General features: G+C 36.1%; 1 protein-coding gene across 4 annotated transcripts in view; it reads right to left on the reverse strand.

The window, feature by feature from the left end:
- Window positions 1-19,774, reverse strand: part of USP47 (ubiquitin specific peptidase 47) — a 60,447-nt gene that overhangs the window by 32,960 nt on the left and 7,713 nt on the right. For 2 of the 4 annotated variants that reach the window (XM_076343974.1, XM_076343971.1), the window contains exons 2-8: window positions 9,307-9,366; window positions 5,986-6,189; window positions 4,932-5,048; window positions 3,638-3,776; window positions 1,869-1,965; window positions 1,182-1,327; window positions 252-331 (exon numbers count right to left, since the gene is read on the reverse strand). In XM_076343974.1, coding sequence (XP_076200089.1) covers window positions 252-331; window positions 1,182-1,327; window positions 1,869-1,965; window positions 3,638-3,776; window positions 4,932-5,048; window positions 5,986-6,189; window positions 9,307-9,366 — 843 coding nt within the window. The remainder of the gene's footprint in view (window positions 1-251; window positions 332-1,181; window positions 1,328-1,868; window positions 1,966-3,637; window positions 3,777-4,931; window positions 5,049-5,985; window positions 6,190-9,306; window positions 9,367-19,774) is intronic. The other 2 variants (XM_076343972.1, XM_076343975.1) reach the window with 2 other exon arrangements.

Consider the following 19,774-nt stretch of genomic DNA (forward strand, 5'->3'; position numbering starts at 1 on the left):
CCAGAGTTCAGAATATTCCACTTTTAACTGGGGGAGGAAAACATAGGAAACACACCCTTGAAAGTTGTACATTATAGTAGCTTAACTATTGCATCAAACAAGAAAACTGGCAATTATTGCAGACTTTCAATAACCTTGTATTTAAAATTCAGTTAACATTTTTCACAATCATCTGTAAAAAAAAAAGCCAACAAAACCCCAAAATAATACCACACCGCTGACTGAACAGAAAAAAGTTTTTATACAATTACCTGTTCTGTTTGCTTCCATTTCTGCTCCAAAGCATCAAACATGACTCTACAAAGCTCCTGTACATCATGTTGCTGCCACGCTGTTAGAAATTTAAATTAAACTTAATTAAAACAAGAGATGTTATTAGCCCCAATACTAACTGTAGCCTGAGAATATTTTCTAAAAAGCTACAATTTGTTTATTTACCAATTATTTACTACATTATTCACTATTAGGCCAGTGTTCAATTCTACAAGCAGCTGCCTCCTGAGTTAAGTTAGAAAAATAATCAGCCAGCTTGCTCACAATGCTTATGCATAAACAAGAATTGCATACATAAGCAAGAATATGTAAAAATACAGAAATGCTAATATGCACTGTTATAAAATAAACTGCTTCTGACTTATTTCCCACTTTGTGCTGATTCTCTAAAACTCAATTTTTTTTTCCCCTTGTAAGTGTAAGGACACTGAAATCCAACTCCTTATCATGTGATTACTCCATGTAAAAATCAACATGTTATAGAGCAAAATTACACTATACAAGTGTCAAAAAGACAAATACAGTGTTTGATTTTATGGAATTATCCATATTATTTTCTACTTAAGTGGAATGTGTGCATTTGACATTTCTGATTCAAAACAGATCCAAGTTTCTTACAAAGAGCTACTTCTTTAGAAACAATTAACAACTGTAATGATAGCTTAATTACAAAAATATAATGCTTTTTACTTTAACAGCCTAAAACTCACAGACATCATTTAAAAAAAAAAAAAAAATCAAACACACCACAACAAAATATCCATTTAGGCTATTTTGTTTCCATTCAAACACAGTGGATTCTAAATTATTTTTAATTATTCCAGCATTTTTCCCCCATCAACAGCAGTTCAGACGCCTAACAGGCCACTGCTGAAGCAAATCACACAGGCTTAGTATCTGCATATTACCCTCACTACTATCCCATCCGAAACTCCGTGTAACATCTGTTGTTTCAATTGCTCTTTTTTTGCTGGTCTGCAGTAAAACAAATAGTCTTTGAAGCTGGTAGGGGATACTCGTCACAGGATCCTCTTCAGATTCTTCAAATTCCCATCTAGTCACAACACAAGATATTTGACAGTTAAAAATGCTTTGAAAATATTACTCAAAAAGACATTTAAATCAGCATTTATTACATTTCAAGAGGTCTGACAGATTACAGAGGTTAACTGAAGCTCTGTTTCTTGGGAAAAGTCACATGGAATTGCTTTCCATTTCTGCAGTAAATGACAATACTATTTTTTAGATGTACAAACCTAACACAAACAAATGAAGTAATTTTGAAGCCATTCACTGCACAAATACAGACATGAACTGCACTTAGTTTCAAACTTAATTTCAAGTTTGATGTTTTCAGGATGGGGCAATTTCTTTAAAAAGCTTGTCCATGCCACAACCAATAACATACCTTAGTATTTTACTAAAAATCTGGAAGCTTTTAAGCAAATATAATTTATAATAGTCTATCCAGCTTGACTTCAAGTATGCTTTTCGGTATCCAAACAAGGAAATTTTGACAGGAGGAATTAGAAAGGGTCTCCTACCAATATGTACCAGGACAAATTTAAGAACAGGTTTTGATTATATATACTCACTTATATAACGCATTTCTAAATTCAGGAGTCATGAAAAGTGTTTGTAGAAGGCTGTTCAAGTAGCAAGTCATTGCTTGATTTACTAGCCCCACATAACCTAAAAATACAAGAAGAATGAGATGGAAATAACGCAAAAAGATGCAAAATCACTTTGAGTTAAAACATTTGACAAGAAAATAATTCTGTGATAATGTTTAAGAACTGCATCCAGCTGTTGTCATTTATTGTTATTTGCACTACAAAAATTGAGGGAATACTACAATTACTCACTTCTGAGAGCAATAGAGAGTAATAGTTTACACAACAGAAAATTTCCCCGAAGGACACAAAGCTATTTTAGTGATCATTAATTATGTTTCACAATAATAACCAATATTTAATGTTGAATACTGCACCAATGGGGACATAGGTAACTAAGTATTTTAATAGTTGATTTAAATATTTTATAGAAGAATCTAGAATTTGTTAAGAAACAATTGTGTACTAGCTTACTTATTGCCTGATGTCAACTAAAAACGTCCTAGTTGTACTGTAAATACAATTTGTATCTGCACTGGTTTGTACTATCATCTCAGAACTATAAATAAAAAGAAAATCTCTAAAGCGCCCATGCACATGTATCTTCTAAAACCTTCTCCCATAATAACCACTTAAAACAGCTACTAAAAATCAGTGTCATTTTTATTAGCTGAAAAGGGAATTAGTTACTTATATTCAATCTTACTGTCATTTTTTCCCCAAAATATACAATATTAACAACAGTTGATAAGTAAGCAGCATATACTGAAGCATAGTGTAATAAAGAAATCAATGTCTATTTATACTCTGAAGCTCTTAGTAAGTATTAAAAAAAAATCTCAGTTCCCTACTAGTAACTTTACATTACTAGTAATGTAAAGGCAGCTACTCCATACAAAACACATGCATTGTCTGTGAAGAGACTGAGTTAGAACACGTGTATTTTACTTATTACTCTACTCTATACAGTTCATCTTTTCATAGTTGTATTAAATGAAAAAATGGTATGTGGCAGATAAACTTTCTTATCTCTCAAAAAATCTTGAACACGCGTGAATTGGTGTAATATGAATGTCCTCTTTTTGTCTGCTCAACAAATTTAGGATCAGGAGTTTGTCTCATTACTGAGCTATAACTTGCTGTCTCCTTCTGCCCCCTGCGCAGCAAAGGCACCCAGCCAGCCTCCTGGGATCTGCCCTGGCACTTGTCTGCAAGGCAGAGCTGCGCTTCCCTTCCAGAGGGAGTCTCCGCTTGCTGGTGGGGAGCCAGGCAGCGGAGGATGAACCTCTTGGGGAATCATGGTGCAGGCAGAGAAACTGCAACCAGGGGCTACAGGGGGAAGACTTTAGCTAACACACAAAGTGCAGAGATTTGGCAACAGCCCCTCTATAACAGAGTATCAAGTACTCATTAAGCTGTGAGTGAACACACAAGCTCGAGGTGAATACTTTCTGGTAATACAATCCTGACTACTCAACTAGGGACACAGCAGCAGATTAATACTGAAAAGGAGGGCCCCCTAACAGAGACCTTGAATTGCACTGTCACAAGTAAGAAAAGGATGGGACACAGCTCTGCTGTTCCCAAAGTGATTCGAGAATATTGTAGAAAACATGATGGAAAATGTAGTAGTGATGTGGGTTTTTTTTAAATAAATGCAATTTATTTCAGAAATCTTGAAGTGCTGCTATTTGAAAATATGCTAAAATAATTATGAATTAGTATTGCCTTTACAAGAGAGAACACTATACCTGTCTCCGATTTGCTCAGGACTGAAGAATAAGAGTAGCTTTGACTGACATAGTCATTGGTGCAGCCAACAGAGCCTTCTCTTGGAAGAGGGCCTATAAATCTGTCTTGCACACTGTCATCTGTTGTACCTGACTCCTCCTAAAAACATAAATACACTGATTTTATGCAAAAATGAGAGAACAAATTTTTACTGAAGCACCTACAAGTTTTACTTCTTTCTCTCGTGGCCAAGAAATCAATTTTGTTAGTGTATCACACAAATTTTACAAAATTGGAAATATACAGTTGCCTGAGTAACTTTAATTCTGCCCTCCAAATTCTCAACCCCTTAAGAAATAGTTCTTCGCATTAGTGGAAGCAAATGCCCTTTAGAATACTGTATAATCAAATACAGTACCATAATCCATACAACAAGCAAGTTTGCAATTTAGCATCTCCTATGTCTCAAGTTTTCTGCACTGAAATACACAATGAGATTTTCTTTTTCTTTTTTTTCAGGTATAAAAATTACAACTCAATATTCTTTCAGAATCACTCTCAAATTCTGACCTTGTGCACAATTATTTAAACATGGGGGTTCTTTTCCACTTTTCAGATAATTAAGTCCACAACAAAGGCTAAGTAGGCCAGCATTATGCTGACATGAGAGCTGAGTAATAAATCTTAATGTATCACTAGTCTATCCAATCCCTGATTTAAATAAACTGCAGCTGTGTTTATCTTTCATTGCACCACATATTCGAGAAATAGGAAATTTCAAATATTTTGTTATGGCAAAAAGTTGTTTCTAGCAACACTGACGACTCTTCTTTTTTATATATTTTTTTTTCTTAAAGGTAAGTTTGGAAGTAGGTAACCGCTGTTGATACAGGACTGCTGCTTCTGAGAATTCTGTCAGAGTGGTCTAACATTGCTTTCAAACACCCAGATGAAAAGGATTAGGTTTATGATTAAACCAGTATTGTTAAGACTTATCTCTAAATATGTCAAAGATTAATTAATTATATAACTTTAGAAAGTTACTCACAGCAAACATTACAGAAATATTTGTCAAGCATGAATAAAAAGTGACAGCAAATCATTACTAATGGAATTGGTCCTACTCAGGAGAAACCTAGAAGTGTAAAATAGCAGTCTAAAAGTCTGTTGAGAAGGTTCCTGAAGAAGCTTATTGTATGAAATACACAGCCCAATTTTATTTCATTTTCTGATCTCACAAGAGCAATACACAGAACATACGTCTCTCTCCCCCCAGTACTATAGCTTATATAGCTGAGCGAAGACTTTACTTACTGGCATTATATGAGGCTGCTCACCATCTTTGTCTGTCAAATGCAGAAAGTTCTTCTTCCCTGGCTCAAAACCAGCATCAAGAATAGTTTTGTCACTGTTCTGATCTATTGGAGTCTGCTGGAAAAAAAAACCACTTTTTTTTTTTAAACAGATCTATACACAATTAACAAATTCCATCCAAGTACACTGCTTGAAGTAGCTTCTGACACACTAAGATGAAATGAAAATAAATAATTATCCAGTATAGACAAAACATACTCATCATTAATACTGAAAGAACTTGGGAACAGTTTAAGAAACAGTATAAATTAATTATTACAGTACAATTAACTTAGAAGTTGGTTACTCTATTCAGGAGTCAAGACACTGGTCTACAAGTTTCTTGCAGAACATCAAACCATCTAGTGCCCTATATAGCTTGCATACACTTTTTTTTTTTTAAAGGAAAAAAAAAGTTCAGCAAGCATAAACATGACCTGAAATAAACTAACATCTATTCCTTAAGAAATCTTACAAAGTTTTCTAGGTGCATCTATAGAAGTCATTAACTAAAACCAACACCAATCTACAATAACTTCTGTGCTTTATATTAATTATAATTTTATTGTATTAGAAATTCAAATAGGTATAAGAAACATGGAAAGTCACTACGCAGCATGCTTCTGTTGAGAAGAAAACATTTCTCAAACAAGACCACAGGAAACAGATGAGATTATCATGAGTATTATTATTAAGAATACATACTGATAATTAAAACTAGCATTACATCTGAATGTTCATATTAGTTTCTTTTGTTTAATGATTAAATAAATTTATCAATTAAGAGCACATTTTGAGACTAAAATGTAGATATAATACAAAATAAAATTCAGCCAAATCAAAATAGTGGTGTCAGTCTGCTCTGGTGCACCTATTATGAATTTTTACAGGAATTAAATGAAAACATTTTTTACAGGAATTAAATGAACACTACGGAATACAGGTAACACTTTTCTATAATGTGAAGATTTAAACGTTTGCTATCAAGAGGAAATAAAAAGCACTTTTGCCATACCGTATCAGTTACATTATCTCCATTTCCCCACACTAAATCAAAAGTTCCATTCACGTAGCCCACTTTTGAAGCCACATCTTCAAACAGCCTTTTAAGCAGTGTGGAAGCTGGCAGGTTCAAGGTAACACGCTCATTCACTGTCTTGGAATTTGTGGTATCTTGTATTATACACAGCACCCTGGGTTCCTCAGCAGCACTTTCCACCTGAAATGACAGCAGGCAACAATTCATGAGTAAAGCTAAGAACATTTTGGAGTTTAATTGAAAAATCAAAACAAGACTTCACCAGTAAAATGTGGTATACTTTTACAAGCTAAGGATCCCAAAACTAGACTTTATTTTTTAAAGCAGGCATAAGAAAATTAAGAACCTTCCAGTTTTGGAAAACCTATGTAAAAACAAGCCCCATTTTTATAGAACAAGAAGGAATTTGGAAGGGTGGATCACTGTGTAGAGAGATAAACTGTTCAATTTCTGCACAGAATTTCAGCCAGTAAGCAGACAGAACGCTGCTTCCAGTCAGGAACAGACTTTCAAATCATCACTTCAACCTCATATTTCGCTTTGACATGATCATAAATCCTGCTGAGGTAGAAGTATACCTTTTGTGATTTTTAGGAATGCAGCCCAGAACATCTACAAGCTTCCAAATAATCTTGGAAGCTGACCATTAAACAAAAAGTTTTGTAATCAAGCCACCAACTTTCTTCTACTAAATCCACTGCTGCGTGAGTCACAGGAGAAATTCTTCTGCCTGAACAGAGTAAGAAAATTAACATTGCCAAATGGCTACTAGACAAAGTAAAGAGATTTTAAACAGCAACTTCAATATATCTGAAATCAGAAAAGTAACAATCTTAAATGAAGGTGGCAATAGAATAGTGATAAAATTTTATGCACCCAGGTAAGCCAAGAAAATGGCATTTTCCCAACACTTTCCAACACTGAAAATCCAGGAAGTCAAAGATCTAAGCACAGTTAATTATCTTAATTATCCAAAGTTGTAGAACAATCAGGAATAACTAATATTTAAATACAGGTCACACAATAAAGCATCAGGTCAATAAATGGAATAATTAGTCCCCAAGGACTCAGCCTTTTCAACTTGTAACACACAGAAAGCATTAGTAATGCATGTCAGAGCACCCAAACCTCAGTCCACGGCTAAATGGCACATCGTCTAAAAAGGCAAAAAGATACATGCAGTGCTATCACGATTTTCAGTGGATAAAAACATTCATAAATAGCAAGAACTGTGTTCATGCTAAAACTGTCAGCCACATCATAAGCATCTTCTAGAGAATAAAGAACTACAAAGAAGATCTAAACAACTTCAGCATCCCTTGGATTTCTACACAGCCAGCCTCACAACACAGATGACCACCAAAGTGGTACAGTCCCTTATGAGAGCTCTTATATCACCAAACCTTTTAAAAAGTAACAGAAACGTTTTAGCTGATGCTGGGTCCCGTCATTTTACAAAATTTTGAGATCAGCTGACAGTCTTCACGCAATTACAAAATAAAGTGTTAGCTGACTGCAGCGTCTATTCCTATCATCAGAAAAAAGTTGTCAGAGAAGAGCAAATAAAACCACACCCCCAATCTGTATTACATTAGTTTGTTTTAGACTGCGATTTTTCTTAGACTTTAAAGTCCAATTTCTCTAAGTTTACCAAATGTAATGTCCTTTGTGGAAATCTTCATTAACTGCATGCTCAAAAAGATGCAAGGCACCATTTCCAGCAAATCTGCAACACTTCATCTTCATACATTTAATCTTTACTGGATAATTTTAGGTTTATGAACTACTTTCCAAGACAACAGACAAAACTATTCCTGAAACATTAACAAGCAAACATTAAGAAGCAAAACACAATTTAGAAGTCAAAGTAATTTTGACGTGTTATATCCTCACTTTCATCCACAGCACCCACAGACACACACAGGGCTGTACTTGAGTAGACTAAAATTTAATTTCACCAGTGATTACTTCTCCCGGGTTCTTTCCTTTAAATTTCCCAGCACAGCTTCTTTTTTTTTTTTTTTTTTTTTTTGGCTAAACAAGCAGCACACAATTTGTCTCTCATTGTGGGGTTACAAAAGAGAAGATGTAGCTTGTGGCCCAGTTCAGTGGTCTACTTTCTTGATTTTTCTGGAGAAGATGAGCAGCGGCTAAAACCCAACAAACTCATAAGATCAACCTACACTTATGACCCAGATTCCCCAGCAATAGTAGAAGCTTGCTCTGGGTGGAAGCCCACGCTCCCCTATAGAACAGTGCAGAGAGATTAAGAGGCATTTGCTACTATTCATACGGCTTCATCTAGGAAAATGTAAGTTAACTCAGATTTAATGATTCCCACTGATCCTACAACTTGACCTGCTATGTATATGAGCATGTCAGGAATAGAAGCTCTCCACTGGAGACTCAAATCCTTGTTGTCCTACGGCCTTTACATAACCAACACCTTAACTCCCCTCCTCTCTGCAGAAGATACCTGTAAATTCAGCTACTCCTACTCACAATTTCTCCACTACCTTTGATAGTTAATCAGTTGTGACTTATATTGGAGTTGCTACTGGAAATAATCAGACACACAGTATCTGACAGATGAAAATAACATTAAGCAAACAAATCATAGAAGATTACAGAAGATTTGCTGGTTGGGCTGCTGGATGTTCCATGTCAGACAAATCCTCTCTTCCTTGTTCACAGATGTAATTCTGACAGACTGAACTGGTTTAACTCTGGGTTAGTATAACAAACAGTATTAAGCCATCGTTCACGCTGCCATGGCTTCAAGTTGTTCATAGTAAATAGATAAATCAAAAATAACCTCAGTCCAACTCTATTCATGGCAAGCATTCACATATACCATCTGAACTATCAGACAACAATGCAAACATCTTGTTTGTGGCTACTTTACTATAAAAATAGTGTAAAAGGCAATACTGGCCAGTGACGAAACTATTTTGACAGGCTGTTATCAAACTGAGTCCACAAAGTAAACACAAAACTTAATTTTAATCATTACATAATCTGATATATTATGACAGCTACACAATAACATTTTTTTTTATGAAAAGCTACAGTGGGCCAAAAGCACACACACCAGTGTAAAAGCATATAAACACATACTCAACCTGAAGCTTCTACTGTTAAGACTGCATTTAATACATACATAATCTTTGTATTCAAGAACATGCACAAAAAATTCAATAGTTCATGCTCATGTTAAGAAATAAACAAAAGCTACAGCATCATGCTGTTACTATGTATCTTGGTTATTATTTTATAAAGTTTATTTCATCTGTCTACCTGTGAAAATTTCTTCTTCATTTCAGCAAAGATACTTTGTCTGCAACTCCAAAACATATCCTATAGTATATGAAAACAAAATTTATAAGTCATAATCCTTTAAAATAGTAAATTGACTTTTTTTTGCATAAAGTCAGTTTTATAGTATAAATAAATTATTATTACTGAGTTCCAAACCACCATTCACAGAATAACTTTAAAAGGAATAGCCTTCAAATATTGTGACAGGAAGTTCTCTATTAACATGAAGTTCAGCGCACACCATTTTAACACTTAAATTATCATAGGAGCAGTGTTACATAAAATGTTAGTTAAGTTGTAATACACAACAGACTACACTTCATAAAGTAAAAAAAGCGAGTGGATAAAAAAATGTAAACAACAATTCAAGATATAAATTCATACTAACAAATTCCTTCATTGTACTAAAAAATCCCTCCAGAGATAGGTAAATGTTTTACCTCAAATGGCTCAAGCGCAAGATTAGCATATAACCCTGTAATTCAGTTTATTATTGCATTTCTAAATTGTGAAGCTATCCAGTTTCGTACGAAACTGTTCCTTCATGCCTGAATTATTTCCTGTAGGAAAGTTTTTATTAATATGAACCCATTTTGAAGTATGCAGCTGAAGGTAATAAGAGATGAAGTGATTGACTTTTCTTATTCCTAACACTCTTCAAGAAAGCCTGCCTTAGGATCTCTGTTGTACCATCAAAAATGCAACAACAAACATTACCTGTACAAAACTGTTTTTTGACTATGGACAAACATCAAGTTAACTAGTTTCTGAATCTGAAGCATTGCACTTTATATTTTTCCAGAAAGAAAAAACAGAAAGTGAGATTGAAGATGCTAACACCATTGCTCTTCTCCAAATTTCAACTGTGCCCTCAGTCAAGATTATCAAAACGTAAAATACTGACATAATCTTTACTGATGTACCCTATTTGCCCCACCAAATGACCTACAAAAATAGCCCCAATTAGACCATTTGCATTTAACTTCTCAAGCAGGATAACACATAAGGTGAGATTTCTTTCTTGTCATACAGAGAACTGAAGTTCCAGTTTTGAAGTTTTAATAATACAAGATCAGTAATTGTATCTAGCAATTGCTTTCTTTACACACCAGTTTGTAATTTCAGATTTGACAGAGGTTTTAAAAATTAAAACAAACAAACAAAAAAACCCAGAAAAACACCACCACAATATAAATGTTTTGTTGCTTACTAGTTTTACCTGCTTTCAATTGAAAGATACATACATTTTGCTAAAGTGACTTAAAGGTTAATAGAGTCCAGGAAGTGTAATTTTGAAACTGCTAATTTATAAATTATGATAGTCATCAAGTATATTGCCCTGTGCCTAAGACTTAAGTCTTCCAATTTTCCTCCTATTTGGTGTCTCCAAAGAGCCCTTACTTTAGCCTGAATTCCTCCTCTCCAGAGACAGGCAAGTTAAGTCCAGTATACACAGGGGCATGTGTAATTTTCTAGTGTGCTATTTTACTTGGTGCGTGCAGTGGAGTGTGAAGGGGAGGACAGGCTCCAGGCATCATCTGAACTGGACAGAAATACCTACAGGTTGCTTCTTTTATAAGAATGCTCTTACGCTGGGTTCTCAGCTCTTGATTTCTCAGTAAAGGACTGCTGGAAGATTTTAAAGAGTTATTTCACTCTAAACAAATTCTGAATGGCAAAAGTTGATTTTTTAATATTCGACATAATGCATCAAACAAATCAAATTTACAAATTATACTGTTTATATGATGTTCAGAAATTTCAGAAGTAACCAAGAGCCTTCAGCTGCTCTGACAAGACAAATCACAAAATCACAGATATGTCAATCTTTCAAATGCAGCATTCCCTACTTTTCAATTAAAGCATTCACTCTACCACGCTATGAATATACTTTATAATAACCACTAGTTCAACTTTACATTTTACAGAAAAGCTCCTTTCACCATGGAAATTTATGCTTTAAAGTACAATTAAGAGAACAAAGATTGTACTATACATAAAGTTGCCTAAATTCTACTCTGATAAAAATGACTCTGGAATCCACCAAACCAATTATTTATTACACCTCACAAAACAGAGGACCATATTAACTACACAGTTCAAGGGTTTCAAACTAACATACACGTGGTATTCACAGGTACATACAAAAATATCCTATTGCCTCTTCCTCAGAAGAGATAGGAGCAACTACTCAGGTAGCAAGCACATCTGTTCTGTACTTGTGAGAAGTCCTCAAAGCTAGATGTTGCTACTTTGCCATACCGTGACATAGCATGCACACCACCAGTAGCTTAGTAAAATAAGTTGCAGACCCTCAACTGCATAAGCATCTAAAAAGGCAAATGCAGACTGCTACTTAAGGCTACAATTTAGGAAACCATCCTATGATTATTTTACCACAGAAGTCTTCTCAAGCTAATATTTTGGTCAATAAATATTTGAAATTGTAATTTCAAATGTTAAACTTCTAAAAATATTGAAACACTGACACTTTCATCCCAAGTCGCTCCATCTTTTACACTCTTCCATTTCTTGAAAGGAGATGACATTCCCAAACCTGCATATAGAAGATTTCTGACTATGTATTAGACCAGACTTGCAAAAGACTCTTTATAATACAAACGTGCAATCAACACACAGGTCTGACGTGTGGACATTCTAGAGTGCCATTCTACACAAGCATTTACCCCATGTACCTTTCTAAAAAATATTGCATCTTTTTTACATGCAAGATCTGCACCTGTAAGTTGCAGAACATAAAGCATATTGTGGCACTGAAGTAATTCAGGCTGTAATTCCATATATACTAACAAAAGCAGCATTGTTATTAGTGCCATCTGCAAGACTGAGACAGTAGCTTTGACCGTATAGGTTCTGTATTTGTTGAAAATAAAGGAACAAAAAAATTGCAGTGTTACTAGATCTGTCAAAACAACATTCAAATGCAAAACTGTAGTGGTTTGAACACTGCATTTAGATGTCGCTTGCTATTTTTCAGCTTTGAATCACTGAGTTCATTAAAATTCTATAGCAGCATTTTACTAACCTTATGAGGACAAACCAACACAAACATATTTTATTTTTCAAATGACAGAAGATTCTCCTAAGACTTTAACTCCTGCTTCAGTTCTTTTATAAAATTATTTTCAGAGATTGAAAGTGAAACCTAAAGCTAAGCTCAGACTTCATGTAGATTCTACCCAACATTTCCAAATTCCAATATTTCCAACAGGCAAAAATATTGACAGTATGAATCAGTAAATAAAATCACAAGTTTCAGGTCAAGAGTTTAAACAACAGATGTGTGAAGTTTGACTGCCAAGTAAAGTTAATGGCCTATTGAGACTTAAAATGATCACCAGTAGAGAAGTTCCTACATGTCCACACCCTATAAATAATTCTCACAAATCACTGCAATACAGGGGAAAGACAAAGAGATCAGTAGCAAGTAGCAATGGCAGATATCATGCTTACATTCACAAAATGACTTGGATGATTAAGCCTAAGACAGCAATTCTCAAGCTTCCTGTAGCTTCAGCAACTTAAGACTACCGTAAGAAACGCACACAAGTGACTACTGCCTATCACATTACTGCTGGTCAAACTTTGGGGTGTACATTCCAAATTTGTGTAACTGATTGGGTGTGCATTTCCAGCAATTACAAGTATAAAGTGAAATTTGGTAGCTTCAGTCACAAAAAAGTAGTCTGCACTTGTACCTTTTACTTCTAAAGTATCATCGCACAGAAACATTCAGACATTAATTACAGTTCAACTGAAGAGAAGTTCATTTCAAGACTCTTTCTCAGTGATGACGAATTGCTATCAAATCAGCTCCTTGAGAAACCACAACCAGATTTCAGGAATTCCTTCACCTATTCCAAGAGGTCCAACCCATTAAACACCACACTGGATACATGCTGACAGCAGTGCATTCTGCACAAAATGCGAAGGCCAAAGACCTTTCAAATTACAGCAAGTAAGGGGAGAATAATCAGAGAGAGCTAGGTTACCATCTCCACTCTAAAAACTCTCTCTTTACCCTGTGCATTTTGAACTATGGACTTCAGAGAGTCACAGAATCATAGAATAGTTTGGGTTGGAAGGGACCTCTAAAGGTCATCTAGTCCAACCCCCCTGCCGTGGGCAGGGACTTCTTCAACTAGAGCAGGTTGCTCAGGTCCAACCTGACCTTGAATGTTTCCAGGGATGGGGTATCTACCACCTCTCTGGGCAACCTAGGCCAGTGTTTCACCACCCTCAGTGTCAAAAATTTCTTCCTTCTATCTAGTCTAAATCTACCCCCTTTAGTTGAAAGCCATTCCCCCTTGTCCTGTTGCAACAGGCCCTGCTAAAAAGTTTGCTGCCATCTTTTTTGTAAGCCCCCTTTAAGTACTGATAGGCTGCAATAAGGTCTCCCCAAAGCCTTCTCTTCTCTAGGCTGAACAACCCCAACTCTCTCAGCCTTTCTTCATAGGAGAGGTGTTCCATCCCCCTGATCATTTTTGTGACCCTCCTCTGGACCCACTCCAACAGGTCCATATCTTTCTTATGCTGAGGGCTCCAGAGCTGGATGCAGTACTCCAGGTGGGGTCTCACCAGAGCAGAGTAGAAAGGCAGAATCACCTCCCTCAACCTGCTTGCCATGCTTCTTTTGATGCAGCCCAGGATATGATTGGCCTTCAGTCCTTACAGCCCACAACTCCCTTCTCCCCCCCAACTGGGCTAGTCATGCTCCATGCTTTTTCCCAGCCCAAAGCTGTTTGTTACAGAGGCCAGCTTCCCTGATAAAGCCAGGTGAGCAAGTCACTCCCCTGGGAAGTAAACAAGGGGTGATAAAAGTCCTCAGAATGAGCAAAGCATTGAGCAGGTGGTCTCCATCACTTTGGACACTGCTGTAGTTACTCATCTACTGAAGAAAATACAAATCAGAGTCACATTTGGCTTTATTTTAGAGGAAAGAAGCAACTTCTTTTTGAAAGACAGCTTACTAGACTAATTCTGTCAGAGCACTGTGAGTTGTTAACACAGGTGCCTCACTGCATCCTAGTTTGAGTTAATGAGGGAACAGTGCACTTAGAATTCTGTTACAAACGCCTGAACCAAAACATACTTTACAAAGAAGTATTTTATAGTACACTTGTGGCAAACTGAATACACTTTTTTTAAACACTGATCCCAGGAGGTCTCAATAAACAGAATCATTTTGAGCTGTTAACTTGATATATCTTGTTTTGGAACATTTCATGAGGCAAAATAATTCTGAACAACCTTTAGACACAATCATTTAACTTTGAATCTGACTGACTGTGTGGTATCAGGTTTGTGAGTACCTAAATAACATACTTTATCCTCAACTTCCATTTCTTCATTATACCTGGAGAGACTTCAGGCAAAATCCAACAACTGTGCTTTGAAGCTAGTGAAACTAAACAGAGGTGTTCTGTCCCATTACTAGTGAGGAAAAAAATACTTCACACTGAGCCTAAAATACCATCCACATTCAAGAATATATACCCTGATTCTGAACACTTTCCTAATTATTGAACCTTCGCCCCCTCCCTTTTTTTTTCCCCCTGGGATGGGATATCAAGGATTCACAAGATACAGGGAAACCCTTTCAGTCTATCCTCTTGACTAGGAACAAGACCAGAAAATAGGAAGGAAAACTACCAAAAGGGTGTGTACTGGACCAGGCTGGGGTAGAGGTATTTTTCTTCACAGAAGCCCCTAAGGTGCTGTGTTTTAGATTTGTCACTGAAAAAATGCTGATAACACAATAATGTTTTAGCTCTCGCTGAACAGTGTTTGCATGGCATCAAGTCCTTCTCCAATTCTTATTCTGCCCCACCCAGTGAATAGACTGGGGGGGGGGAGGGGGTGCACAACAGGCTGGGAGGGGACACGACCAGGCAGGTGACCCAAACTAACCAAAGAGATATTCCATGCCATATAATGCCATGCTCAGCAACAAAAGGGAAAAGAGAAGGCTTAGTTAGGTTCCATCTGTGCCGGGGAATTGGCTGGGCATTGGTCTACCCATAGGGCATGGTGAGTGATTGCCTTTGCATCCCTTGTTTTGGTTTTGTTTCTTTTTCTCTACTCTTCCACTTCTCCTTCGTTTATTGAACAATTTTACCTTGACCCCCCAGTTTTCTTGCTTTTACTCTTCCTTTCCTCTATCCCACTAGGGGTGGGAAGTGAGCGAGCAGCTGCGTGCTGCTTAGCTGCCTACCAGGGCTGACACACAACAGGGTGATTTTAAAAAAATAATCTTGAAAGTTATATCATTATTGTTTTAATTTGGCATAACTGAAATGGCTTTATTTTTTGTTTTTATCCCCATTGCTTATCAACTTTTATTGACCTCTGGGGGATCACAAAGATTTCAAACTTCCCCATCCCCCCAATTAAAGTTAGAGACATTTCAAAGACAGTGCAAGGAAAGGAGAGTCAATAAAAATTTACAAAATATTTCTGAAAATTGTCAATAGAGTAAAAATCTGAGACACTTAAAAAAACATATACAGCCTAGCCCAATTACGTCCACCATTACAAAGCTTGAACTCTGATTTCAACCTTGTGAACCCTCATCTATTTCAGTTCACACAAACTGCTTCACTATTTCACTTACACACATTTTCAGCATTATGTCCTTGGTTATACTGTTTCCCTCTACTTCAACCTATGGCATTTAGCTATGCTCTCCTCTCATAGTATTTGATGTACATTAAAAGAACAAAATTGATGACTGAATGAGATACCTCATTAAGACCACTGCAATTAAAAATAATTATGATACCTTTATACTGTAATATGAACATACACATCTATTTTGGAAACTCAACGTGCAAGACTGATGAATTTACAGTGCACTAATAACACTTCACACATACACAGCAGCCCAAGAACTTTGAACACAGCAATGCTTCAGTTACACAAGCAGTTAAAGCTTGAATAGCTGCAACTGCTGCCAGAAGAAGCAGTCTTGCTCTCACCTGCTTATTTCCACCCCCACACTGTCCCCTTTCTTGCGCTTGGTCATGCAGCTACATGTTGAGCAGGCTCAGATAGCTAATCCTTCTTAAAATTAATCATTTCTAGTTGGTTTTTCAGTGGGTTAGCTTTAACCTGAGTCAGCCCTCTAGCTTCTCAACAAAATCCTTAACTCTCCTGGAAAAGGACTGAGTGATACAACAGTACCAGTAGAGTAGTAGTAGTAGTATTTTAAATGCATGTATTATATGTCCTAGTTCTTAAATTACTAAATACCAACACCACCTGGACATACTGCAACTTTCTTTGGTATCCTGAAAGATTAAAATGACGCCCTCTCATCCTTAGGTATGAGTCTCTAAACATCAGTGCTGCTCACAGGACAAGAGTAACTCCCCCTTCTATCTTGAATGGCCTAGAAGAGCAAAAAGTGTCATTACCGCAGCAATCCTACTGCTTTTGCCTTCACCCCATGCTCACCCTGTTCACCAGCCTGCTGTAGATACAGGATATAACTGCTGGAGATCACGGAAGAAGGCTGGGGCCATACTGAGACTAATGGCCCTGGCTAAATGAACCCTAAGAATGCTTTCCTATGGTGGATGACCCAATGCAGAAAGGAGAAGAGGTACAAAATAAAATTCTGTAGCAGGGCCTCTGATCTTGTTCCTTTTGGAAAAAGGGCTACATGTTTTACTCTCTTCTCTGCCTCATGTAGATCATGGATTCATTTGTTGTTTTCAAAGACCACTTCCTCAGAAATGCTTCTCTAGTAACAAAATTTTAATTTAAAAAAAATTAACAAGTGTTTGCCACCTCACTGAAACAGAGTTGCATGCCAGCTGTTAACCATCACTCCTGTAAAATGCACATGGACCAATCATTTTATAATACATACACACTTCAAAATCTAATACTTCCAACTTTCTAAACATGTCCAAAAATAACACTGTGCCTCAGAAGTAAAGAGTATGTTATGAGGCTAGCATTTACCTTTGAGAGTTTGTTCCTACTATTGTGGATTACTGGGTCATTTTTAAAAAGCATTTATAAAAGAATAGAAATGACAACCAGAAAAAGTTGGTATGGGGCCAGAGATAAGTACACGTATTCAGGATGTTCAAAAGACTATAGAAAAGGATATGGCAAGGGGGGCATGCATCTGGGGACAGCTTAACTAGAGATCAAAACATTTACTTTTTGGTTTTACAGAGCCTATTTTCCATCTAAGTTATGCATTTTAGAAGACTTTAAATGTCTTAAGAACATCTTGAAGAACCAGTCTTCTTATGCTTACCTCCTAATGGTCCTTTAAATATGGTAAATTAAGGTGATTCAAGATTAATTACTTCCCTTAAAAATCAAACGTAGCAACTGTCAATAACGAAAGAGTACAAATATTTCCTGGTCATGCCTACAGATCACACAAGAACTCTAACAAAGTTTCCTGTTATTAAATTAAGGGGTAACAAAGAATACATCCACAGTAGTAACAGACCGAGTTTTAAAATCTAAACAGTTTTCTCTTAACCACTGGACATTTTGAGTATTTCACTCTCTTACTCTTAAAGGTTATAATTTCAACTGATCGTATTTTCTTTCATCCTATAACCCTGAATTGTTTAATTTCCAAGGGTTTTTATAACTAGACTAAAATAATTGTGAGAATTAAATGTAAATGAAGTTCTATATATTTGCAAACTATCCGCCAGCCTCCATACATTCATTATAGTACAAACTTTACATTCAGATCTGAAACAGCCTCATCTTTATATGGCTTCCTTTTGTTTGCATCTTGTCTCCACCTTCTTAATCACCATGCTGATTTTTCCTTAAAAAATAAAATCTGGAAAAAGGAGATGCAAGAAAATCACAAGATACTTACTACCCTTTTATGTATTAACATACAATCACATCATTTGTTTCTTATGGAGAGTCTCAGCAGCAGTGGATGTGCTTTCACACTTGCTCTCCATTCCTTCAAGTACGGAACTACCATGAATATTATTGAAACATTTTCCTATGCTGCTAATATTCTAAAGGACTTTCTGCTGGATTGTTACAAAAGCAATGTTAGCATAAAAACAAATTAGAGTCCGAGCAAAAATAATAAGAGTTTTCTCTTTTTGGACAATTTTGAAATGAAGGTTTACTTCACTACAAAATCACCAACAGACACGTATGCTAAAAAATTAATTTTTAGTACAGTTTAGAGATTAAAAGATGTGAATACAGGGGTCATTTTTAACTCTGTCCACCTGCTGCTGGGGAAGGATAAAGAGAAGCTGAATAGCAAGGTGGGTCAGCAGGGATTCTTTGCGTAGTTCTCTAGCAATATTGCACAGAATGAAGGATAACAGTTAAGAACATAAGCACCCATGAAGCCTGCACATAAACTCTTATCTGCTACCACTACCACAAAGGGCTCCAGGGAGAACATGGAACTCTGAAGCACAGTGCCTCCATAGAAGGTATAGATATGACAATGTATATACAAGGAAGGACCTGGATGATTTTTCCATATATTAACTGATGAAAATATTTACAAAAAACAGGTATACTTTAAGTTGTTACATCTGCTATTTTTTTCTTTTCCTTCAGTCATTGTTACTGATCTCAATACAAATCAGTAAACATACCTGCCTTCCATTCCTTTAGCTCCTGCAGTACTCTGCCAGGCTTCTTCAAAAAATACTATTTACATCTGCTTTCAGACATAACTTACAATGAAAGCTTTCATAGTATATCAAGTATATTTCTCACAGCTTTAAAATTAGAGCATTCACCAATCCTATGGAATTCATGCATAATGAATGTTACTTAAAAGGCTTTCATCACATCTGATGATTGAGAAGATATACCTGAACTGCAGCACAATAACCAGTTCTAAGCTATTCACAGAACTGCCAATCTAAAAATAATCTGCTGTCATTTTTCAGAAGCACCTAAAGTATCCTTGTGGTCACAATCTCAAAGATTAAATTGAATCAAGTGATTTTTACCAATTTTATCCCTTATTTTTTTAGAACATAACCAACATGTCCTTTTTAGAAGTTCTTTCATCTGCCAATGCTGTGCAAGCTGATTACATGCCAAACATTGCAAAAAACCAAAGAAAATACTACACGCTTCACAGTGGCTGAAACTCTGATCAAGTTGGTTATCATTTTGTCAGAAGTATACACAAAAATTTAAAGACTTACTAGTATTTTCAATTATCAGTTCTTTAGCTACTAGTGGCATCGTTTTGAGAATATTTTGTTCAAGACAAAAAACCCAAAATGCTATATAGGCAGCTCACCTGAAGGTATACCATATTAATTCTCAAAGGGAAAAAGTGTAAAATATCAGCTTTAAGTGTTCACAAAAGGAATCAAATCTTCCTCAAACTGAATAAAAAGGCTGAATATGTGTATGTAACTCAATCACTCAATTTTCTAGACATATAACT

Source organism: Aptenodytes patagonicus, chromosome 7, assembly GCF_965638725.1.
Source record: "Aptenodytes patagonicus chromosome 7, bAptPat1.pri.cur, whole genome shotgun sequence".
NCBI classification, from domain to species: Eukaryota; Metazoa; Chordata; class Aves; order Sphenisciformes; family Spheniscidae; genus Aptenodytes; species Aptenodytes patagonicus.